Source organism: Crinia signifera, chromosome 1 (genome assembly GCF_055691185.1).
Source record: "Crinia signifera chromosome 1, ASM5569118v1, whole genome shotgun sequence".
Classification (NCBI taxonomy): domain Eukaryota; kingdom Metazoa; phylum Chordata; class Amphibia; order Anura; family Myobatrachidae; genus Crinia; species Crinia signifera.
In genome coordinates this window covers 373,290,659-373,317,408 of record NC_139217.1, presented here as the reverse complement: position 1 = coordinate 373,317,408, position 26,750 = coordinate 373,290,659, and the positions used below count along the sequence as shown (strand labels likewise).

At 44.7% G+C, this 26,750-nt stretch overlaps 1 protein-coding gene across 4 annotated transcripts in view; it reads right to left on the bottom strand.

Annotated features, from left to right (window-relative positions):
• Nucleotides 1-26,750, bottom strand: part of CFAP251 (cilia and flagella associated protein 251) — a 95,659-nt gene that overhangs the window by 46,167 nt on the left and 22,742 nt on the right. For all 4 annotated transcript variants that reach the window (XM_083151311.1, XM_083151309.1, XM_083151310.1 and 1 more), the window contains exons 6-10: nt 25,957-26,066; nt 18,190-18,298; nt 17,884-17,964; nt 17,427-17,504; nt 10,525-10,569 (exon numbers count right to left, since the gene is read on the bottom strand). In XM_083151311.1, the coding sequence (XP_083007437.1) occupies nt 10,525-10,569; nt 17,427-17,504; nt 17,884-17,964; nt 18,190-18,298; nt 25,957-26,066 (423 nt within the window). The remainder of the gene's footprint in view (nt 1-10,524; nt 10,570-17,426; nt 17,505-17,883; nt 17,965-18,189; nt 18,299-25,956; nt 26,067-26,750) is intronic.

Sequence of the window (26,750 nt, the reverse complement as noted above, 5' to 3'; positions counted from 1 at the left end):
ACCTCTCCACCACCCACCCCCAAACCTCTCCACTCCCCAGTAACACCCAGTACCTCGGGCCAAAGACCAGGACCATCCTCCTTGCTCCTGCCTTCCCCAACCACTCCACAGCCAACCAGCGGCGCCCAGGATGGCTCAAGTAGCCGTAAGTAAATAATGTGTCTAATGTTGACCTACACATTTCTACACATAAGCAATCACAACAACCACATATGTGTATCCAACATCAACATTAGTTGCAACATATCACTGCAGGGCGACCATGAGGTGTGTCCTGTCCTTCTCCAGGAACAAGGGTCCCCTTGGTGGTTTTTTTGAGTGTGGCCATGCCTCACCCCTTGAATAATTGACATAACAGTACATCCAATGAGATATCCGACATTAGTGGTGTGGTAGTTATGTGGTGTTGGGTAACTCCAGTTCCCAGCATGATGTGCAACACAGGGCCAGATTATAATGGAGGCGCAAGGGGTCAGTGCCCCTGGGACCCCCTCTAGCTATGGGCCCCCTGTGGTTGTCATTTTTTTTTTTTAAAAAGACAATGTTTAAGTTATGTTTTTTTTTTTTTGCTAAATGTTTTGTGCATGGGTGGGGTAGTGCTGCAGCTTCACCTATCTGCCAATGTGACAATGATTTATGGTGCTGAGCATCGGGAGGCAAGGCACACTGATTGCACAAGTGTGCAGTGCTTTTCTGGGAGTTGACTAAGTCCCATGACACTTTGCACCAGAGGACAGAGGCTGAGAAGTTTGTGCTGAGCTCTGATTGGTGGAGCTCATTACATACTTCTCAGGTCCATGGAGAACAGCAGCAGCAGCTTAGTCATAGGAGGGTTTTTAATCAGAGGCAGCACTAGGACTGTGAGGTCTCCTCCAGAGTAAGGGGCAGAGGGACAAACACAGGCTTTTCATGTGGTGTGTGTATATATATATATATATATCCCCTGCAGGTAACCATTGACCAAGTTTATTCTGCCTTTACTCTATGTTTTGACAGTATAATATTCGGCCATGCAGTGTGCGGCCAGTAATGACAAGTGCAAGGGGGCCCCCCGCTCTAAAGTACCCCGGGCCCCCCAAAGGCTTAATCTGCCACTGGTGCAACTTAAATGTCGAGATTGTTTTGGTAATAGTGTGTGAGGCCATGCGGATGCATGCTTTACAAACTATTTTAAATTTAGGACATTGCTGTACAAATTATAGGCCTACAGCTGTAGGCCTATAATTTGTACAGCAATGTCCTAAATTTAAAATAGTAAGGAGTGCTTAAGCCACAACAATGTCATAACCCTTAAATAGCACAGGCTAATTGTGAGGTTAGAGGACAGTCCCCCAAAAACAAAGTACCAATTGGGATACAGCATACATTCATTGATGAAGGAGTAATTGAATTAATGTTATTTACTATGTACAGTATGTGTGTGTTAACATATTTTTTTTTAGTACTGTGTTTACAGCAGACCCATCTTCAATGTAGTTTAAAAATGTATGTGCCCTTCACACATAACTCACAACTTTTTATTATGTACAAATACAACAAACATTTGTTTATGTTATATATTAATTTTTTTTTTTATCCCTTCACTACAGACACTGAACAGCAGCAGGAGGAGGTGGCAGCCCTTATTCGGGAGATCTTCCTGACCCTTTTTTATTTTCAACTTCTTTTTGGCCTACTGGAGGCCCGCATTTAATTTTTTTTTATCCCCCCCCCCCCCTTATTATGTTTGTAAGAAATAAAAGTTGATATTGTATTATAAATTGCCTGTGTTTTTAATAATAAATATGTTAGAGGGCTTGTAAGGGTAGGTACATACAGATGTGTAATGTAAGTTATATTAGTAATTTGAGGTGAGGGGTAATGATTGATGTGTAAATGTGTGTGTTTTTGAGTAAAATAACACATAGTAAAAATGCATGAATGTTTAATGTTTTTCGATTAAAACATCACACATAACATCAGGGTAGGTATACATGTTACACATTTTGGACAAACTAATTATGGACATAATTTAGTACATATACAGAAACACCAACATAACTTGATTTAAAAGTAACAGCAATATGGGGACACATAGATAGTGATTAAAATGCCACATTAGAACATAACAAATATACATGTAATGTGGTTTAAAATGTAGTTTTATTAGGTCTTTATTAAGGTAGACAATTGAGTTAATAGAAAACAATAAGTGAATAACAAATAGATTAATTAATCAATTGTCAGATTAGTAGTTGAGAGGCAAGATTTGCAGGTCCATATATGTGAAGGGTATGCCAGCGTGCACGGACGTACGCTCACTCTCACGAGCGGTGACATAAGCTGAGTTTTCCATTGAAAACAATAGGGACCCGTCCGTGCAAGCTGGCGTACGCTCAGATCGCCGCAAGAAGGCGGTGGGGAGACGGAGGAAAGACGGCCGTAGACGGCGCCGTACGCTCAGTCGTACGCTAGTCGACGGAGTGTAAGGGCTGGGCCGACCGCGTACGTTGCCGTACGCTCATTTGTACACCACTCCCCTTCTACGTTATTTTCTGCCGATTTGTGGGCGGACTTAACCCTAACGGCCGCGTACGGCTAGCGTGCGGTAATTGTGAACGTACGCACGTTTGGCCGCTCCGATCAGAATAAGGCCCTTTGTGTGCTATCCTATTAGCCCCAATGCTGCTTTGGCCAATAAAAATAGACGGCTATCATGATTAATGGCCGATGGTCATTATCTCGTTATCCAGTTAGCATCTGTTTTTTTCTTACACCCAGCGGTGGATGCTGGGAAATGTGGGTATTCCGGGGCTGGAGGTCCGGGCACCAAGGAGTAGAACTTCTTTTGGCTAGTGCAGCCCTATGCTCCGCCCCCCTAATACCCCTTCCTGTCCTCAGAGACCAGTTTTTTCCTTGGTGCTCTGAGGAACAGGCACCACGCTAAGGAGAGGGCATTTTTAGCCCCTGTTTAACTTCGTTTTTTTTTTTTCTACTGCAGCTGTCAGACTCGCAGCGCTGCTGCGGCTGACGGCAGAAGCCTCCCCCGGCATCTGGTGGACGAACCTGTTGGCCGCTCGCACCAGGCACCTCAGGCACTTGGAGGGAGCCGCGGCCAGGAGAAGCTCAGGTAAGCGGCTTCCCCTTTGCGGAGAGCCGGATATCGAGGCTCACACCGCCGGTGGGGGGCGCCACCGGGGGCCTGGCAGCAGTACTCAGCTCATGCTGAGAAACCGCTAGACCACCAGGGATATGCTAAAAGCATAACGGATCCCACTGTGGATGTCAGTTATGCTGGTGGTTCCAGGAGGGGATGGAGTTGTATATAGCTCCGCCCCCAAGCTCGCGGCAATGGCCTGTCCTGGGTTCCCGCCGCGAGCGCTCCTCTCCTCCACCCTCCCTCACAGGGGGGGCCATTTTAGCTCACTTGCTGGCTGGCTTCTGACGGAGAGGAGCATCAGAAATCGCCCCCCTTTGCCTCCACTGTTATCAGTGACAGGTTGTATTATCCTCACCTCACTTACATGGTGCAGGTGTAGGAAGCAAAGTGCAGATTCCTTGTGTGTGTGGTGTGAGGAGACTGTGATATACTGCAGTGTATTTTATCTGTCTTTTTTATTTTTAACAGTTTGTTATGTTAAGTTGATGTGAGTGTTTTCATACCACATCTCTGTCTGTAGGGCTGACAGGGAGCGCAGTATAAGTTCACTGATTCATTTATTTAGTGACTGATACAGTTTCTCACACAATATATCACTGGTATACTTAGGTAACTCCAGTTGCATTTGCTTAAGCACACACACATCATGTCAGCAAAGGGTTCAGGGAGATCCCGCAGGCCTGGTCCCGCTCCAGTGCTGCACGCATATACATGCACCGTATGCAAAGAAAACCTTTCTAGTGCTGAGCAGAACCACGCAGGCCTCTGTGACCGTTGCTCTCAGCCGGGGCCTAGTCCACAACCCACTGTGGATGTTCCCTGCAGGCCGGACTAGGCTGCAGACCTGTCCTCTGCGATGAGGGAACTGGCTTCCCAGCTGGCAGCGTCACGCAACCCCGCTGCTCCCCCTGCACCTCAGGTTCAACCCCAGCCAGTAGAACCTTCTTGGGTAGCAGGGCTATCACAGTCAGTCCAGGGTTTGGTGCAGGTTTCATCCTCACTTCAAAATGCTCTGTCAGGGTCTGTTACACATAGACCATCCAGATGTGAGGCGGCTCAGCCTCTCTTACAGGACACAGATGATGATACCTCTGGAGAGGATCAAGACGGTGGTGTTCTTAATGCAATTGATGATGTGGATACTGATACTGATGATTATATGTCCCAGGCCAGAGTAGACAGCCTTGTTAAGTTGATACGGCTCACTTTTAAGATAAAGGAGCCTGAGGCACAAACCTCTGCAGAAGGGCCAGATACTGAACCAGTGTTCAAACGTAAAAAGAAGGACACTGCTTTTTTCCCTCAGTCTAAGCAGTTGGACAACCTGTTTGAAGAAGCTTGGAAGCATCCAAATAGGAAATTCCTTGTATCTAAGCGTATTCCTTCTTTTTATCCTCTATCAGACGACCATAAAAAATGGGACGACCCCCCTCAGGTAGACGCCCATGTCACCAGACTAATCAAGGCAACAGCTCTGCCCATACCAGATGTAACATCTTTAAAAGACCCAGTGGATAAGAAACTGGATCAGTTTCTCAAGTCCATATATTCCAATGCAGGGGAAGTTCTGCGGCCTAGCTATTCAGCCGCCTGGACAACCAGAGCTATAGCACATTGGGAGGATGCTCTATTGGAGGGTCTTCAGTCAGGTACTAAGAGATCTGAGTTACTATCTTTGGTGGACAATATTAGGGAGGCTAGTTCCTACCTAAGTGAAGGTGTATTGGATGCGCGAATATTTGCATCACAAAATTTCAGCAGTATCAGTGGCTGCACGCAGAGACCTCTGGCTTAGATCTTGGAAGGCAGACAATAACTCAAAGAGAGCTTTAGAGTCCTTGCCATTTACGGGGGGTATACTGTTCAGAACGGAATTGGACAAGATTGTTACTTCCATTGCAGCCTCAAAGTCGGCCTTTTTGCCCACAGGAGCCACTAAACCCAAGCAGCAGGCTTTTCGATTTTTTTGTCCCTCCAGTAAAGCCAGATCCCATTATACAGGGTCCTGGCCAACAAGGTCACAGCAGTCCTTTCAAAAGGCGCAGAAGTCCAAGCCCAAATAGGTATGGGCAGCTCGTCGTCAGACCCCAAAGCAGGCTGAAAAGCCAGCGGCCTGACGCCGGGCACACCAAGGATGTGCCGTGGGTGGGGGGCCGCCTTCTGGAGTTTGCGGAGACCTGGTTAAGTTCCACATCGGACTCTTGGGTGTTGGAACTAATATCACACGGTTATGCTCTGACCTTTTGCTCCAGACCCCAGGTCTTCCACTGGACCCTCTCAAGGCAGCAGCTCTCAAGACGGCCGTCTCAACCCTGTTGGAACAAAAGGTGATCATGCCTGTTCCGCATTCCCAGAGAGGGACCGGATTTTATTCAAATGTATTCCTGGTCAGCAAACCAGACGGGTCATTCCGACCGATATTGAACCTCAAGAGGTTGAATGTTTTCCTGCGGGTACCCAAATTCAGAATGGAGTCTCTGAGCTCCATCCTCAGTGCTCTGGAACCAGGAGATCTGATGACCTCACTGGACATACAAGATGCATATTTGCATATTCCAATCAAACAGGAGCATCAGAGATTTCTCAGGTTTGCAATATTGGACCGCCATTTTCAGTTTCGTGCTCTCCCGTTCGGGCTCTCAACAGCCCCCCGGGTGTTCACGAAAGTCATGGCGGTGATGGCGGCTCGCTTACACCTTCTAGGTTTCGAATTCTTCCTTACCTGGACGATCTCCTCATTGTAGCACAATCACAGGAGGAAATTCAGAAACATCTACAGATTGCCCTGGACCTACTCCAATCTCACGGGTGGATAATCAACTGGAAGAAATCCAGCCTGACTCCATCATCCGCCATGATACATCTGGGGGTGCTAATAGACACGAAAGCTCAAAGAGTGTTTCTTCCCCAGAAAAAGATACAGGACATTCACTGAGGGGGAAATTTACTAAAGGAAATCTGTAAAAAATAGGTGTATTTGTATCCGGAAATACACTTATTTTTGACATTTACTATCCCGAAAATACGTCAATTCATATTCGTATTGATAGCACATCAACACGACTACGAATTGCCGTATTTTCGGGATAGTAAATGTCAAAAATAAGTGTATTTCTGGATACAAATACACCTATTTTTTTACAAATTTCCTTTAGTAAATTTCACCCTAAGTGACAAATCAAATTCTTCCTGACACAACCAGGGCCGGCGCCACCACTAGGCAAATCTAGGCATTTGCCTAGGGCGCCGGCCACTGGAGGGCGGCATTTTGCCCCCCGTGCCGCGGGGGTACGTGTCCTGCGGCGCTGTGTAGTTAAAGCTGGCGGCGGCGGCAGCGGGGGGTCCCTGCCGTCAATAAGAAGAAATAACCAGCGCTATCCGCCGGGCTATGCGGAAGCGCTTCTGTTGTGAAAACCCTGTCCGCACGCTGATTGGCTGTGCGGGCAGTGTTTTCACAACAGAAGCGCTTCCGCATAGCCCGGCGGATAGCGCTGGTTATTTCTTCTTATTGACGGCAGGGACCCCCCGCCGCCAGCTTTAACTACACAGCGCCGCAGGACAGGTACCCCCCCCCCCGGGGCGCCCCCACCCCGACTCGCCTGGGGCGCTCCGGTGCCTTGCGCCGGCCCTGGACACAACGCAGGGTGTCTGTCCACCTCTGCATGACATTGATAGGAAAATTGGTATCCACCTTCCCAATGCTGGAATTCGGACAATTCCACTCTCGAATACTACAACTAGCCCTGTTATCTCGGTGGAATCGATCGCACATGGATCTGAAGAGACAGTTCCTCACGATCTCAGACAAAGTCAGACAGTCCCTCCAATGGTGGCTACTGTCAGACAACCTAAAAGAGGGAGGATCCTTCGCAAGTCACGATTAAGTCATAGTGACAACGGATGCCAGCCTACAGGGCTGGGGAGCTGTGATGCTGGATCAGTCGTTCCAGGGCCTGTGGACACACCAAGAAACAAAGCTACCAATAAACGTTCTGGAGCTAAGGGCCATATACCGGACGTTTTGCCAATCAGGGACTCTTCTTCACGGAAGGCCAGTCAAAATTCAATCAAACAACTTGACAACTGTCGCATACGTAAACCATCAAGGGGGAACCCGGAGCCGAGCAGCCATGCGGGAAGTGACTCAAATCCTCCTATGGCAGTATCTACTCGCCCTGTCGGCAGTGTATATTCCCGGAGTGTTAAACTGGGAAGCAGACTTCCTAAGTCGCCAAATGATTCACTCCGGTAGACTGGTGGGGAGCCCCTCAAGTGGACCTTATTGCCTCAAAGCACAACAAGAAACTCCCACTGTACGGATCCAGAACAAGAGATCCACAGGCATGTCTGGTAGACGCCCTATCAGCTCCTTGGCCGTTCCAAAGGGTGTTCGAATTTCCACCAATTCCTCGAATTCCCCGTCTACTTCGACGCCTCAAGAGGGAGAAAGTGACCATGATCCTAGTGGCCCCAGATTGGCCGAGGCGATCATGGTATCCAGACCTCCTAAAACTGGCCAGGGCACCTCCATTCCCCTTGTCCCTCCAGCCCGACCTTCTGTCACAGGGACCGTGCCTACACCCGGACTTAGCCAGGCTGGCTTTGACGGGGTGGCTGTTGAAGAGTCGTTTCTGAGGAAGAGAGGGTTTTCACCTATGGTCATTAAAACTTTGCTTGCGGCAAGAAAGCAAAGGTGTACCATAGGATTTGGCAAAGGTATTTTCTTTGGAGTGAGCCTAGGAGGTTTAACCCTAGGATATACAAATTGGACAGGGTCCTAGGATTCTTGCAATCAGGCCTGGAAATGGGGCTGAGCCATTCGTCCTTAAAAGTTCAAGTGTTGGCTCTCTCTGTCCTTTTCCAGAGGAAGATCGCTTCGTCCTCCACAATCCATACGTTCTTACAGGGAGCTCTTCACCTACAGCCTCTCATATGTCCAACAGCAAATCCATGGGATCTCACGTTGGTGCTGAAAGGGTTGATTAAAGCACCATTTGAGCCCTTGGAGTCAGTTTCTCTTTCATGGCTTACCCTGAAGACTCTTTTCTTGCTAGCCATCCCATCAGCGTGCAGAGTCTCAGATTTAGGAGCTCTCTCCTGTAGACCTCCATTGCTTAACTTTCATGAGGATAGTTCTCAGAACTAGACTAGACTACATCCCAAAGGTTGTATCTAGATTTCATATAAATCAGGAAATTGTAGTTCCGGTTTATGCTACCACCACGGACTCTCAAGAAAGGGATGTTTCTTTAGATGTAGTTCGAGCCCTTAAAATTTATGTGGCCAGAACAGAGTCAATAAGGAAATATGATTCTCTCTTTGTCCTTTTTGATGCCCGGAAGCTGGGTTGGCCTGCTTCAAAGTGCACCTTGGCTAGGTGGCTGAGATCGACCATAAGGCAAGCGTACCTGTTGGCGGGGAGGCCAGTACCGCATTCGGTAAGGGCGCATTCCACCAGGTCTGTAGGGGCATCGTGGGCCCTGTGGGCAGGGGTCTCGGCGGAGAGCATCTGCAGGGCAGCCACGTGGTCTTCGGCTCACACGTTCAACAAATTTTATCAATTTGACACCTTCGCCTCGGCCGATGCGGCCTTTGGCAGAGGTGTCCTCAGTGCAGTTCGAGAGCGGTCCCACCCTTAGGGACACAGCTTTAGGACGTCCCACATTTCCCAGCATCCACCGCTGGCTGTAAGAAAAAAGGGGATTTTTGGTCCTTACCTGTAAAATCCTTTTTTTCAGAGGCCAAGGTGGAAGCTCGGCACCCGCCCTACTGCTCCAATCTTGCAGTTAGTTAGCTATAGTTAACAATTTACATTAACAACAGATGGTTGAATGTTCAAACAGTTGAATGGTCTCCCTCTCCTTTACCTGTTCCTCGGCTTGTTAAGTTAAAAACTGGTCTCTGAGGACAGGAAGGGGTATTAGGGGGCGGAGCCTAGGGCTGCACTAGCCAAAATAAGTTCTACTCCTTGGTGCCCGAACCTCCAGCACCGGAATACCCACATTTCCCAGCATCCACCTTGGCCTATGAAAAAAGGATTTTACAGGTAAGGACCAAAAATCCCCTTTTATTGGCCTAAAAATAGATTCCCCCATTGGGCAAAAACATCCCAGATCCCATGTGTTATCCCAGCCCCAGGTGCTGTTTATCAGGGATTATGCTTGTCGTGCCTCAGGCAGGTATCAGGGCTAAGGGAAGCCAGCATAGGGGCACATCGCTAATCAGAGAATTCATTGTGCACAGAGCAGAAAGACACCATGGAGATAAAAAGGAAAAACCACCCCTTGCAAAATTGCAAATGCATTGCAAATAGTGATATTTTTGCAGATCCATTTGCAAAAATCGAACCATCGAACAGTTTTTTTCTATCTGTGCTAGTGTAGGGCTTCCACTGATATGCTCAAGAATCAGGCTGGAAGTGGTCATCGCTGACATCAGATACCCATCAGAAAACTGACTGGGCACACATTACAAACACATCCAGAAAACGGCATGTGTCGGATACATAAACACCCGATTCCTGTCAATCAAACAGTGACTACTCTGTTGATGCATACGTATAATTTTTTGGCTATTTTGGTTCTTGGCATGCGGGCTGCAAATTGGTCACACGCATGCGCAGTGGTTTTATAATTGCTTGATTTGCCACTTATCTGGTCATTGAATTAGGCCCTTTGTGTGATGCTATCATTTGTGCCTTTAAAATCCATCTTGGCTGGATCGGTCCATGGATGGGTTAATGGCTTGGAACTAGGAACAGGCTGTTGTTTAGATGTTTAAACATTAATGTTTCTTGTTTAATGTCTCATTGTTATTTTTCTTTGTTATATTTACCTTTTTGATTTATTTTTTCTTTATGTTATCGTTTTGTTTTTATTTTATTGATAGCCTTTGGCAATTCCTTTTTTTTTTACTTGTCAATACTGCTTATATTTCTATTTATGACATTGCCGATCATATTTTCATATTTGGACCATAGTCATACTACCATTGGAGTTGCCATGTTATGTTTCTTTCCTTTTTTATTTGTGTGTAAAAATTTTGGGGGGGAAATGTGAAAATTGTGGATTGATCCCCATTATATAATTTCACGTTTATCTTTCATTATATGTACTAACTGTATTATGAGAGGTTCAATAAAATATATTTTGAAAAAAAAAAATCCATCTTAAAACCATAATGATAATACAGAGGATGGATAAAGAGGTGTATACAACTGTATATTCATTAACCTGCAAATATATCTGCAATTAGCATAATTATTAAATGCCTTTATAGAGTTATAACTAGGCTACATTAACACCTCTATCTAGGTCATTTACAGGACTTTAATAATAAGCATGATTGTTTGGCATAACAATGTTCCGTTAAGAAAGTACACTTACCTTTGCATTTAAAGGAGGTGCAGCATAATCCAGATTGGAATTATTCTAATAAAAAAAAAAGACTGTGATTTACATATGTCCTTTTTTGTCATACCAAATCTTATAAATAATCGTAGCTTATACCAAATAATTTACCCTTTTTTGTTGCTTCATTTTTAATAATAGTATCCTGCCTCATAACATCTAATGCATTTTACTATATATAAAGGGATCCCTTCTTCCTGCTGTACTGATAGTTGGACAGCAGTCCGAGTTCTGGCTAACAAAACTGCAGCCCTGCTTTTTATATCTGCAGCCTGTTGACCTTGCTGACTCGCTAGCTGCTGGATCAGTGGATTTGGGAGGTTGGGAGCAGAGTGAGAAGATCAGCAAGTGCATTGCATCGGACAGCGCGGATGGAGCTCAGCAAGCAGGGGAACAAGCGGCTGAGGTGCAACAAGCAGTCTGGAAAGAGCCCACAAGAGTCAAACACGGCCAGATTAACAATGGGGTGGATGGAGCTGCAGCTCCAGGCCTCCACATATAAGTAGGTCCATCATCATGACAGCACAATGATCACCAACTGGCCATAAATTATAAGTAATAAAATTGCATTTCTATTTTCCCCACAAAATTATGCAAATTTGCTACTTTTATATATTTAGCAAGACATTGTAGTTTATATTGTATGGGATCTTCATGCCTACATGGTATTGACAAAAAATGGGGAACAGGGAAATGGAATGTCAGTCGCACTGGTCTGATGTGGGTGTGGGAAAGAAACGTTCACCCAATTTAAACATAATACCTCATTGTCATCATATGAATTCGTAATTTTAGACTGAGGCGTGCTACCACTGGACAAGAAGAAACATACAATAATTGGGGTTACAGAGAAAGCAGGTCTCTATGTGATGCACTTTAAAGAGAATTGGAATTAAAGAATAAAACCTAACCTTTATTATTGGTATTTAAGATGCGAAATATTGGGGAATTCTCGGGTCTCACAATCAATTGGGGGAAATCCCATTTGCTAAGCGTGGGGGATAACGTGCTAGGAGGAATGGTGGGCACCCCTCTTCGCCCTACTGAGAGGTTCAGATACCTGGGTGTGTGGGTCTCAGAGGCCCCAATGGATTATATTCGGGACAATCTCACGCCACTCATAAATGACATCAAGGTGAAGTGTCGCTGCTGGTTAAAACTCCCCCTCTCTCAGCTTGGTAGGGTGAACTTGATAAAAATGTCGATATTACCCAGGCTAAGTTATGTATTCCAACAATCACCAGTATATATAAAGGATGATTACTTTAAAAAAATTAACAGTATTATATCATCCTTTATTTGGCATGAAAAGCGCCCTCGAATTCGAATGGATGTTCTGTGCAGAAATAGGGATAGGGGTGGCCTAGCGGTTCCGAATTTTAAAGCCTACTATATCGCCGCACAGCTGGTCCATCTATGTGCTTGGGTTCGGGACGATGAAGCCACGGTGGAGATAGCTGGTCTCATTAGGTGTGTTGAGGCCGACTTGGGCCCACTTCAGTGGCTACTATCGATGGAGATGCGAGGGCACCCTCCTCCTATATTGATGCAAGCTGCTAAAATTTGGAGATGGGTACACAAGTTAATTAAATTTGAGGGGGTAGATCCCGACACTTCTATCTTTTCTTTGAACGAACTGTCGGAACTGAGGAAGCAACAGGGCATAGAGATATGGGGGAAATATCAGGTGACAAGGATTGACCAATTTTTCAGGAATGGAAACATTAAACCGTTTGAGGAATTCCAGGCGGAATATAACCTTCCTAAACATATGTTTTTCAGGTTCCTCCAGGTTAGAAGTGCTTTACAGCAAGAGGGGGGCGCGCTTGTTTTGAACATTCTTGACTCCCCATGCAAAAAGTTTATTAAGCATCTGAGTGGTGGCGGGAAGAGATTGTCCAAAATATACGGCTTCTTGAGTTTATATAACCAGGATGATGAATTGCTGGCTCTTAGGGACAAGTGGGCTGCCGATCTTCAGCAAGGGATGGAGTTAGTCTGGGAGATGGCACTAGCGGTACCAGGGAGGGCAACGACATCAATTCGAATCCAGCAGGTGCAATTTAATATCCTCCATAGAAGCTACATGACCCCGGTTAGATTAAAAAGAATAGCAGGAACTCATGACGATATTTGTCCCAAATGCAGGGAGGAAATAGGTTCATTCTGGCATCTCCTTTGGGAGTGCAAGGTTATCAAGGAGTTTTGGGAGCGGGTGGAGAATAAGCTGGAGTCTGTGGGAGTTCCTAGGGAGGCGCTTACTGCACGAAGCATGGTAATGGGAGTGTGGGAGCAGGAAGCCCCTTACTATGATTGGAAGGAGCTGGTGGTTAATGTCTCAGCAATAGCGAAAGTTATAATAGCCAGGCAATGGATGGCCTCCTCGGGTCCAAACATTACTGAATGGGTGAATCTGGTTAACAGTACGTGTGAGCATGAAAGATTTGTTTACGCATCCAGAGGGGCACTGCCCAAATATGGGAAAATTTGGGGGAGATGGAGACAATCTAGGTTGTTTAAAATAGCTGCCCGGAATAATGGTGAATAAAGTGTAGTACAAGGGACAACAATACTCGACATCTTGGGTAGCACTGGGGGTTAAGGGGGAAACGGTAGGTAATAATTACCTACCAACTATAGGGGGTCACAGTGTGGGAATATTAAGGGGGGGTAACCGACTCAAATTCACTGCTCATTTAGTAAGAGTCACATAGAATCTAAGTGAGTCCATATAGGAGTAAGTAAAAGTAGGGGGTTCACAGGGGAGGGTGGGGGGGGGTATATAGTAAACCATAGGATAGGGGGTTTTCACAAATGGATATTGCACGAAGAAGCAAGTCCTTACAGGAGAGGTGCCCACAGTCCCTTTTTTGTTTTTTTTAGTTATCTGTGGGTATGACTTGCAAGTAAGTGTTACACTAATTGCACTTCTAGGGCGTTTTTTTTTTTTTTTTTTTTTGGGTTTTGGTGTTGAGTTGAGGATGTCCCTTTGCTACCTCCAATAACGTACCGAAGGAATGAATTAAGGGCATTATGTCACCCAGCAAATATATGCCTGTAACTGGCTCTCAATACAGCAAAGAAGGAGAGAAGAGTAAGGGGAGGAATGGGAAGAAGAAAGTAAGGAAGTTGAGATAGGGAATGGCAGAAGAAATAATAAACTGGAGGGATGGGGTAGTCTAGAGGGGTTGTTTCAGACGTAGAAATAATAGTAGCCAATAAGCAGGTTAGGGAAAAGTAAATTTTGATTGAAGTGTTAGGAAGGATCGGCCAGGTCGGGGGTATATGTGGGGATCGGGGGGTGGGGGGGTATATGTATAGTTGTATGTATTGATACTGGTATGTGTTATGCAATATTTTTCTGTACTTATTCTTTCGTGCTTATGGTTACACATGAATTAGAAATGTACAAGTGTGAGATAAGTACGGCTATGTTAGCCTATTCAGTGTTAATTATGCAAATTAAAACTACAAATAAAGACTTAATTAAAAAAAAAAAAAAGATGCGAAATATTTAAAAACACACATACAACATATAACACTTTTGGACAATCTAAAAAGGATATAATTATCCTGACGTAGCAGAGGAAAAAATGTGTTCACTGTATCTAATTGACGAGTGTAGCAGCAGAGATAGGGACCGTGCCACTGTGCTTCATTTGACATAGGAGTTCAAATACTTTAATTATTGCGTGGTGGCTTAAGTGTTAAGAAACCAGACAGGGGCGGCGTACCGGCCGTTCTGATCCCGCACTTATTGCTGTGTGCACGGGTAGAGGTAAATACAATCCTCCTTGGTGCAGTCAGAATATGCGGGTGAATTCCGCTTCAACTATGATACCACTGCTGTGGATCAAATAGCAGCGCCGGCTATAGCCTATATAAGCGCTTTCTGCTGGAGGATGCGCACACCCCTCTGCAGCACTGTACACACGGACGGAGATAAGTGATTCTCCTCCGTGTGGTCAGCGCCTGGTCTGGCAGAAATCTGCCCTACTGTGTGGATGAGATATCCCACAGTGTATGTGAACTCACTGATGTGAGTCACTGGTGGCGTCGGCTCTAAGCCAGTAGACGCACCTTTGACCGGAGGATGTGGGCACCAAAATTTTCCCTATCTAAGCAATCAGTAAATACATTTAGCAATGCAGTGTTACATTTTCCTCTGCTCACGTGGAACGCCAACGCGCGTTGCGCACAGAGCTTTTTCAAGGCCAACCGGATGGGCGTCAGGGGATCATTGATATACTACGTTTCTCATGAATATTCATGAGATACGAGGGTGTGTGTCCCAGACCGCTTTTTCATTGGTAAGTCATGTATTGCTGCCGCTGGATCATCATTTTCATTATGATGTGCCGTATTTAGAGGATTCAATCTTTCTAATGCCACCTTCTAAAGGATCGAATTTTCAGTTTCACCGGGTATTTAGTACATATTGTTTCTGTGGATACCTTACTAAAAAATCCGTTTGGTCTTAATAAAATGTGAGGGGATATGGCTGTGTGAGTGATGTGCGTGATTTAACTGCAAATAAAAAGAGTGTGAACTACAAACCATGACAAAGACGTGCATATGCCTCATCTATGAAGTTTGGTGGGTATATGTGTATTTAAAATTAATATTTGTGGCTGTTGTAATATTGGGAATAAGTATACTGAAATACAGTGCCAAAATTGGTGACTATTATGATATTAAGAATAAATATGCTGGAATAAGGTGCCAATGGTGTCAGGTGACGTGAGGTTACATGTCATCCTCACCGGGTGAACAGTTAGTGATGTGTTACAAATTATGTAAAGAAGGTGAGGAATTTATTGTGTTTTCTCGTGACTATTAAATCGTCACTGAGTGCACTTTACTAAAATTGTGTGGGACCAGTGTTCAAATTTTTATTACAAGATCAATTGAAAGATTAGGGATTGAGCAACATTAGTTTTGAGAGGAGCATTCCGTGGGTATATGTTCCTTATCCTCCCTAAGTATCATCTCTGGATCGTTCATTGGGTATGTATTATACAAGACTCTATATATTTGAAATAACGGTAAGGTACCCTATATCGAGAGAGGAGTATAGCATTGGAATCTGATGTATATCAGGTCCATGGGCTGCTGTATATTAGAGCAGGCAGGGAAACAAGCGGCTGAGGTGCAACAGGCAGTCTGGAAAGAGCCCACAAGAGTCAAACACGGCCAGATTAACAATGGGGTGGATGGAGCTGTAGCTCCAGGCCTCCACATATAAGTAGGTCCATCATCATGACAGCACAATGATCACCAACTGGCCGTAAATTATAAGTAATAAAATTGCATTTCTATTTTCCCCACAAAATTATGCAAATTTGCTACTGTTATATATTTAGCAAGACATTGTAGTTTATATTGTATGGGATCTTCATGCCTACATGGTATTGGCCTCATCTTCTGCACTTCCCATAATGGGCCCCTGAACATTTTCATCACCAACCTGTCCCATTAGGCCCTTAATCGGCCCCTGAGAGAGGGACATGTACAGCTGTCAGCAAGTGAGTGCATTTGTATCACACACAGCATAGGACTTCTTTATCCCATCTACCTGACTGGCGCCCTCCACTCAACACTGATTGTCCCCATTGCCACGCTGGGAGCATAGCTTCCAACTTTTATTGTAGGGGTAGTGGGACCTGCCGCGCAATACCCGTGGCCGCTCCAAGATTAGAGGTGGGACTATGGGTGGATGGGGCGGTACTACAGGCAAAGGAGCAGGGCCAAGCAATGCGACTTCCATTTTCAGGAGCGTTCCCAGGGCTCCCCTCCCTGCACTGGCATCTATCCAGCGATCACCAGCTGCTCTCTTGATGATATTCATAGCTCCTGCCCCTTACCCTCCACACAAAGTTCCTGCCAAGCTCATACAAACAGTACAAACAGCTTCTGTCCCCCACATTCCTGCTACCCCCTCTTGAAGAAACAGTCCCGATTCCCAAATTCCTGTAAACCGTTCCTCTACATACATACATACATACTCACACACCCCCAACCACACTCCTTGTCCAAACAGCCCCTGACCACCAAATTCCCATAACCCCACACACACACATACACATACACACACACAAACACACTCACACTCCTTGTTCAAACAGCCCCTGACCCCCACATTAATTTCAGAATTTACACACATGAACACAGCTTCGGATCTCCTCAATACAATGACCATCTGTGGGTATCCATCCAGCCAGGCCAGGTGCAACCAAGGGATACTCTGGTCTCACAGAATCATCATATAAAGATTATGTCCCCGATGTACTGTATGGGGGAAAATGACTAAAATAGGAGTTCTATTTCAGATGGAATGTTGCTATGGGCAACCCATAACATACCATCTATTATGTTCTAGAAGGAGCTAGATAAATAAGAAGTAGAGTCTGACTGGTTGCCCATAGGAACATCCCATGCAAAATATAACTCCTATCATAATACATTTCCTCCTGTGTGTCCACCTTCTGTCCATCCTATTCTTCCTTGGGGCCACTTCATCTGGGAACTGACAAACAATGAACAGGAATTTCAATGCGTTCCCACAAGCACTGGCATAGGAATGACATGAGTCTGAATGCTGGAGAGGGCAGGTGTGCACTGAGCACATTAAGTCCAACATATTGTTATCACCCAAGGAAAATATGTAAGAGATATGACAGTATCTGCATACAGATGCAGACAAACACTGTTGTAAATATTAACTTGTAACTGAGTGTATATAAATTTCTTCTGGATATAAAGATTTACAATGCTGTATCAATTTAGAAAACAAATGAAATAGACAGAGAGTGAATTCATTATTCTAATAAATATTTAATGATCAAAGTAAAACTCTAATAAACTGTGTATTTACTTACCCATGAATAAAATATGACCTGTGTTTCACTGTTGGTGATTAGCTGTTTCTGATCTTGAGGATTAAATATAATGTATTTCTGAAAAGTAAACAGATACATTATTAGATAGTAAAACAACAAGAGACGGCCATCAACATCAGAGTGGACTAATGCAATCTCCTATCTGGCATCTCTGATAAACGCCTCTCTCTTCTCCACTCCGATCTATCCTCAATGCTACTGCCCAGCTCCTCCTCCATTCCGATCTATCCTCAATGCTACTGCCCAATTATCGTGCAGAGCGTAGCGAGGCACCCGGCCCGCTGCGTGGCAAGGGGGGGGGGGGCGCTCCACGTCCTCCCCTTGTCGGGATTTTGGCGGTCGGGATTCCAGCGTCGGGATTTTGAACAACGGGATTCCGACAGCCGGGATTACATACCGATTCCCTTATAAATGCAGTGTCGGGCGTGGGTCTCACCTGAAGGCCAAACTGTGCACTTAGCTCTGCAGTACAAACCGGCGTATCACATCCAGTAGTCCATTCCCAAATGCAGACTTTCTATGGGTGGAAAAGATGGGTCAGCAAAACATTCTAGTAAGGTATCATTTACAACAATGACACAATTAATGTAGTTAAATCTAATTACTAAGCCATGTAATACTGCAAACAGTACAAGGCACTGACAAGGTGAAAAACAATTAATGTAATCTAATTTTTATCACTGGATTAGATTATATTTTTCCATTAATTTAAGCCAGACATGAAAAGAATTAGTTTGAGCACCTGAATTGTTCCGCCTCCAATAGTTGCCAAGTACTTTGCATTCTGAGACATAGTTACGGCAACTACTCCCCCTTCTGGGTGGCTGTGGAATATAGTATGAACAGGGATGCTGCAAAGAAGGGAAAGATTGTGTAAAACACCACATTAGACAAATTGCTTTCATGATTTATATTTGTTTGCTGGGCTGTGTATACTCGCAGCCTAGCAAACAGGTCAACACTGCCCCACCAAATTACCCCCCCCCCCCTATCCCCTCGCTAGCATGCAAGGGGATGTTTATTTATTAACAGTTTCTTATATATCACACACATATTCCGCAGCGCTTTACAGAGAACGAGAACACATCCCCTTGCATGCAGCCAAAGCAGAGAGAAATCGTGGTCACCAGTCATCAAATTATTTTTTTCTCCCCATCGGTAATAAAAGTCAGTCTGAACTGAGGGAGATAGATGAGGGATGGGCGCTGCCGTAATTTGATGTCATGTAAGCTGCCCGCCCCAAACAGGCATAGACCTGCCTGTGTCCGCAGGGGAACGGATGGGTACACATCTGTTCGCAAGCACACGCTTCAAGGAGAAATCATTCGATGTTTACTTACCATCTAATTATTTCTCCTCCTCTCCCAGCTGCTCCCTGTGTAGCCCAGGACTCACTCGGCGGCTGAGAGGAAAACAGGGGCTTCCAGGTGGCAGCGGACATCATGCGCCCACCCCTAGTACGCATAAGCATGTCTGCATTTTGTCAGGCACTCCCAGCATTTCATTGTGAGCGCCGACCATTTTGCAGCACGCCAATGAAACGCCGGAGATCCACCCCGACACGCCCACCCTCTGTCACTCAGGCGGCGATTGCCTTGCAAACACATCAATTTGCCAAATGCGTTCCCAGCCTGGCCCTGCATATGAGCATTGTAGAAAATGCGCAGTTCCCACACCATCGGACAGTGAATGATGACCTTTTGTCAATGTTGGCGCATTGACCTATTTCTTTATATAAATAAAAAGGTAATGGCTCCAAGAAAATGTAGGACTCAATTATTAACTGTAAAAAGCAAACTATGTAAGCTTTCATTACCTGCCATACAAAAAATTTAGTTTACATGAGTGAATGCTCATGCAATCTTGTATACATAGGGGATTCATCAAGACCTTTAAAGGTACGATTAAGTGAACAACTACACAACACTGAAATAGGTCCTGAGACACAAGGGGTTTCTGAAAGCACTCGCACGCTTTGGCAGCATTGCATCTTTAGCTCCACGGCAGATCCCGGCTGGCCTTCAGTCCCCCCACACCAAAAAAATCATTCTGCGGCTACACTTGAGCTTTCAACCTGACCCTCCTGGCGAGTCCACTTGTACGGCGGCTATTTGGAAAGGAGACGGACGGCCCGCTCCCTGTTTGCAAACGTCATCTAGCAGCATAACATCAAGTGGCGGCAGCCACACAGGTGAGCTAGAGCAGTCCACAAGAACCAGCGTTGCTTACTTTGGACACTCTCTAAAAACAAGGCACCTTCTCTAGCCCGAATTTCTATTCTATTTGAATAAGCCAACAACAAACGTATATAAAGTGGATATAAATTTGCCAAACTCAACTAGCTCTGGATACTATATTAAGCTAAACTAATAGGTGCCGCAAAAGTACCATTCCTGTTTATTAAATTCAGCACGGGACACTTTTCTTTCCCAGATTGGGGAAAGTTTGATTGTGAATTTATTGCAGTGTGATTTCCAGTTACTATTGTATTAATAATCATAATACGTATTGTTTTTATATGTATATTATTGCTATATGTCTTTTTAAATAGAAATTGAATATATAAATATATAAATTAATAAATTGAATTTATTCAGCTGTGTGGCGCTCTCTCTTAAAAAGGATTTTATGTGCAATTATAATTTCACACATATTTGTATACATCTTTTTTTTATTTTAACCTGAGACACATGCACTGGGCAGCCACTTTAAATATCAACATAATTGTTCTACAAAACATATTAAGCCATTTGTAGGTATTAAATGGGTTGAGTGCAATAATCGCCAAAGAAATGTAGACACAGTTTTAGCTAAAAGAGAAATGCATTGTACATATGACTTTAATACATTAAAACCAGGGGGTGTTAATGCAGAGTTTGAATTGAAATAATTTCTGTAATGTTTTAATATCTTCTGTAAAGTTTTTTCTATATATATATATATATATATATATATATATATATATATATATATATATTGTGGGGTTTTAGCATCAAACGGGTAGGCACAGGTGAGGATTTGGCACAGACTTAGACAGTGACATCACGGCTTGGGTCCAAAACAGGGCTTGCCTGAGTTTTATTGCAGCACTCAGAGCAAGAAACTAACAACAGCCTTTACACTTCAGGCAAAACAGAAAACAAAAACCTGCTCGTCTGAGCTCTAACTAAACAGAATAAACTTCCCTCTCTATACCAGGGCCACACTATGTGACACTGGACGCATACAGCAGATATAGATCAAGTAATGCAGTACTTACAGCCTTGTCTCTCTCTAGCAGCAGCTTACTGCCTCCAACACCCAGGGAGAGAGAGAGCTCTATGGAGAGGGCTGACTCCTTTTTAAAGAATCAGGTGCTCTCCTGATTACCAGCCCAGGACAGAACACCCTTTGTAAGCCGGAGCTTACCACACAGATTGAAATAGCCTGCAGTCTATATGCCATAAGACAGGATTCTAGGGGAAAAGTACCTGCCGTCTATGACTTTCCCTGCCACTGTCTTACATACCCTCCCCCTCTGTTCGAACCTGTGGGGTCGGACACTGTCTGCCAACTGGCAGTATGTTCGGGATAGGGCATCGGCATTACCCTGAAGCCTTCCTGCTCTGTGTTCCACTGTAAATTTGAAATTTTGCAAATTGAGAAACCATCTCGTGACCCTTGCATTTCTCTCTTTGGCTTGGTACATCCATGTAAGTGGGGAGTGGTCAGTGATTAATCTAAAGGAGCGTCCTAAGAGATAGTACTTAAGGGATTCAAGGGCCCACTTGATTGCTAAGCACTCCCGCTCGACTATACTGTAGTTTCTCTCCGCATGTGTGAGCTTCCTGCTCAAATATGTTACCGGGTGTTCCTCTCCACCAACTTCTTGGGAGAGGACAGCACCTAGTCCCACATCAGAAGCATCAGTCTGTACGACAAACTCTTTTTTAAAATCTGGAGTGATCAGGACTGGTTGATTACAAAGGGCCACTTTTAATTCTTGGAATGCCCTTTCAGCCTCTGGGTTCCAGCTGACCATAACTGCCCTACCTCCTTTGGTAAGATCGGTTAGGGGCGCTGCCATGGTTGCAAACTGGGGAATGAACCTACGGTAATACCCCAGAATTCCCAAAAAAACCCTGACTTGTTTTTTTGTCGAAGGACGAGGCCAGTCTTGGATAGCCTCCACTTTATTTATTTGTGGCTTTATTATACCTCTCCCGATAACATACCCCAGGTAACGTTTTTGGACCTCCCCAGATATGGCCTGTCTACGCGCTTCTGGTACTCTATAGGGTTTTAAGCGTACCCGAACTCCAGGTTCGGTGACAATGTCATGTTTTATGGCTGTGGTGCGCCCTGGAAGTTCTGAGAACACATCATAATTCCTTTGTACTAACTCTTTAGTTTCCTGCTTCTGGGATTTGGACAGGGTCTCTGACACCCGCACCTCTGGGCTATCACTAGAGGGGGCACTTACAGCTGTCAGAGTCTCTCTGTCTTTCCAGGGTTTAATTAAGTTCACATGGTACAACTGTTCTGGCTTCCGTTTACCTGGTTGATACACTTTATAATTTACACTTCCCACTTTTTTATCTACCCGATACAGTAGATCCTGGTTAATGGCCATCTTTGGGAACTCTTTGTCAGCATTGGGGTATTGGGGTTCACCATTTATGACTTTAGGATTTTCCCTAGCTCTTAATAAGGTGGGATCTCTAAGTTGAGCAGTCCCAAAATTATCACGTGACATCTCTAGCTCAGGCATGTCACATGCTTCTTCCTGCTCCTCAGCTTCACCTGCAAGAACAGCTAGGGGAAAACGGTCAGATTCAATAGTGGTCACCCCTACCGTTTGAACCTCAGTATCCTGATCAAAAGGCTCAGGACTAATCACAGGGCACACATTCTCATTATTAACAGCATTTCTAGTGCAGTGTACACTCTGTTTCCACAAGTCCCAGAACAATGGGAAGTCTCTTCCCAGGATCACACTATGCATCAGGGTCTTTACCACGCCCACTTCATGGGACACAGTTCCACAAGTACTCTTTAGCTGGACTAAAGCTGTGGGATACTCCTTGGTGTCCCCATGTATGCACAAGACCCCTATGTAACGTCCTGTGAGTGTCCCAGGGTCTACCAAGCTGGCATGGATGAGAGTAACTAAACTCCCAGAGTCCAGTAGAGCCCTCCCGGGATAACCATCCACCTTTACATGACATATTTGCTGTCCAGTTTCTGACACAGTCTCAGCAGAGAAAACAGAACGTGCATATAAAGAGCTTCGCCTGGCTGTATCACACTCCATTGGCTCAGAAGTAAGGGGGCAATTGGCAGCAATATGCCCAGGTCCATGACAACGCCAACACTGTATGCGGCCCCAGTCTTTTTTTTTTTGCGACCCAGGTTTGGACCCTACTGTCCCTTGGGAACGCCTCTCCACTGTTTGTTCCCCATCTAGGCCACCTCCCTTTACAACATTATTCACCCCTCTAGTAAACGGAACAGTCTTACCAGATGATCCGGCCGCTTTGCTGTTCTTGAGGGTGGAATGTCCAGGAGGCACTTCTTGGAGTAGATTTTCAGTAGCTCTGTACCTCTCAACCAAGTTGACAAGCCCCTCGGCATCATTAGGGTCGCCCTGACCGACCCAGCGCTGAACCTTTGGAGGTAAGGAACAACGATACTTGTCCAGCACGACTTTCTCCACGATCTGCGCTGGTGTAGACTCCTCTGGCTGTAGCCATTTCCTTACCAGGTGGACCAGGTCATACATTTGGGACCGCGCAGGTAACTGTTCAGAAAAAGTCCAGTTATGCACCTTCCGGGCACGCACACTCATGTTTACGCCTAAGCGAGCAAGGATCTCTCCCTTGAGTTTCGCGTAGTCGTTAGCATCCTGCTCACTCAGATCAAAATACGCCTTTTGTGGTTCTCCAGTTAGAAAAGGTGCTACCACACCTGCCCATTGATCCACGGGTAACTGTTCACGCTCTGCTACACGTTCAAACACCGCAAGAAAGGCCTCTACATCATCCGTGAGAGTCATCTTTTGCAGAGATTTCTGTACTGCAGCCCGTGTGGCTGGAAGCAAGGGTTGGGGTGTTTGCACACTCTGCGCCACACTCTTAGCCACATTCTGTATTTGCTCTTGTAATTGCAGATTAATTTGCTGCTGTTCCTTTAAGGCTAGTCTGTTGGATTCAAGCAGCAAAACATTGGTTTCAGCCTGGGCACGCATGGCCTCCTCATGCACCTTTTGCTGACATGCGTTTGCCTGCACCAAGTGTTTTAAAAGGTCCTCCATTTTAACAGTCTCCTGTTGCAGTGTTACAGCAGCCTTTAGCCAGGACATGCAAGTATCAGTGCACTCCAGACACTCACTTGTGGCTGGTTGCCTTTAGCAACAACTTCCAGCTTGCTGTAGCAAAAGTCCTATAGTTCGATGTATGTCTCTTTAAGTGAGATGCTTGCTCGCATTCTCCACCATATGTGGGGTTTTAGCATCAAACGGGTAGGCACAGGTGAGGATTTGGCACAGACTTAGACAGTGACATCACGGCTTGGGTCCAAAACAGGGCTTGCCTGAGTTTTATTGCAGCACTCAGAGCAAGAAACTAACAACAGCCTTTACACTTCAGGCAAAACAGAAAACAAAAACCTGCTCGTCTGAGCTCTAACTAAACAGAATAAACTTCCCTCTCTATACCAGGGCCACACTATGTGACACTGGACGCATACAGCAGATATAGATCAAGTAATGCAGTACTTACAGCCTTGTCTCTCTCTAGCAGCAGCTTACTGCCTCCAACACCCAGGGAGAGAGAGAGCTCTATGGAGAGGGCTGACTCCTTTTTAAAGAATCAGGTGCTCTCCTGATTACCAGCCCAGGACAGAACACCCTTTGTAAGCCGGAGCTTACCACACAGATTGAAATAGCCTGCAGTCTATATGCCATAAGACAGGATTCTAGGGGAAAAGTACCTGCCGTCTATGACTTTCCCTGCCACTGTCTTACAATATATATATATATGTATTCAGTGTATTACAACTATGGATTATGATGGAATTTTATATGGACCTTAAGGAGCAATCTTTTTTTATGGGAAAACTGCTAAGAAGTAATATTTATTGATATATTGCCTGGACATCTTCCGGGTACGAAAGTGGTCATCTGTTATATTAAACCAATTACGCTATATGCATATTTTCTCTTTAATATTTTCCCAAACTTCTCCGCTTAGGTTCCATGTTTGATATGGATAACTGAGGAAATTATTCATGGAAAGATTGGATATTGATGAGGAGGATTTTCTGGGCTAAATGTAATAGGGTGAGAGTCTCAGAAAGTGGGAGATTTTGGGAGAGTTTACACATTTTCTTAAAGCGGCAATCAGTTACATGACAAAATCAACATGGGTTTGCAGTTTAAATTATGCTGCTTTAAAAAAAATGGGAAAACTCTCCTATTACATTTGTCCCTCTGTCTCCATTGAGATATGAGATGTATTATCCTTTTATTGTAATTGTATGATATAAAAGGGGCACATTTATTGTCCATTGTATAATAGGAGGTGCATTCCTATTTCTTTAGGCGGTAAGAGTTAACCTGATTAAGGCCAGTATTCAATGAGAAAAATTTGCCTTGTTTTATTGTGAGTTTGTGCTATTTTCGCGTTGGAAGGGAGCATTTTGCTCTCCAAAAGTGAACCACCCTATTCAATGTGATATTTTTGCAATCTTTTTAAGTGATTTTCGCCGTGTCTCTCCGTGTAGCAATTCTCCATCTTTTCATGGAGAACTGTAATGTGAACTTTTAAACTAAAAGTTTTTGTTTTTTTTATTTTGGTGTCAAAAAATCAGGATTTTTTTTCTGTGAAGGGGCATGTTATTTGTATTCATGTGCTTATAGCACATGAATATATATTTAATTTAAAAAAATATATATTTGTAATATTTTTTTTTTTTTTTTACACAGAGCAGCCAGCAGGGGGCCGGAGCTCTCGAGCCGCTCATTAGATATTCATATATTCACTGCATCCGATCATTACATATGCACGATCGGGTGCAGTGAATAATGGGTCCCCCGCTGGCTATGGGGGGGGGCAGCTTGTGCTGCCTAGGTCCCGGGGAGCCCACCTCCCCTCCACATATGTTCTGGGGCAGCCAGGGAGACTTTAATCTCCCTGGCTGCCACCGTCCCCCGGCTCCCTGCCAGCTCCCTGCCGTGGACGCTCGTCCGCTGCAGGGGTTAAGACTCGCCGCGAGTGGCGGCGAGTCTTAACCACATTTAATAGTGGGAGCAGGAGTGGCAGCGAGCCCTCCGGAACAGGGCGAGTGCATGGCGAGAGAAAAAATCTCTCGCCATGCATGGAGAATTATTCTCGTTGAATACTGCCATGACTCTCAGGTTTCTGGACTGAAAGCTGTCACCTATGCGCACGACAACAGCACAACATGTATAACTGGCAACAACTGTCCTTCTGTTTTACAAAACAAGACAGAACAAGTAGGCTGCACTTACCCTGAGAATGAATCCCAGACTATGATGAGACTCTCTGGTCCGCCATCAGCCGTAGTAATCCATCGTCTGTCCTCACTCACACACATGCAGGAAATGCAGCTGCAGTGACCCTAGGAAAGCACCAGATACATAAACACTACAACAGTATACCCAGCACTCATTCCACACTTTCAGATGCACGCAGTCATAAAACATGATAGTTTAGACGCAGGGGTCCAAAAGTAAATAGGGTGTGAGACTCAGAAATTAGAGATTTTAGGAGAGTTTTCGCATTTTTTTAAAAAACCAGGTTGATTTTGCCATGTATGCGATTGCCGCATTAAAAAACTTCTCTCACTTCCTGATTCTCACACTCTGTTACATTTGGCCCTAGAAATTGATACACTAAAATCCCCAATATGATATATTTACTGTAATTTAATATACTGTACTTATACAAGGCAATATAACAGACACATGCTGTGTAAAATGAATATTAAAAAAAAAATGGTTACATCAAACACAATTCTATGGCATATATAAACATGCTGATCAAAGTATGTACATGTATGTATGTATGTATGTATGTATGTGTGTAAAGTGAACAATGACAGCGAGTGTTGCATAATGTCCTCCCATTCTGTAACTATCCACAATGTATTACATTCTCTGATCTTCAATGGCATGGGTTAGGGGTGCTATTAGCTCCAGGTGCTTAAACACAGATAGGAAGAAGCCAGTTTTCGGTACATGCCAGCAGAAAGTCCCTGGCTGAGCAGTGAACCCCCAAGCAGGGCACAAAGGAACATTCAATT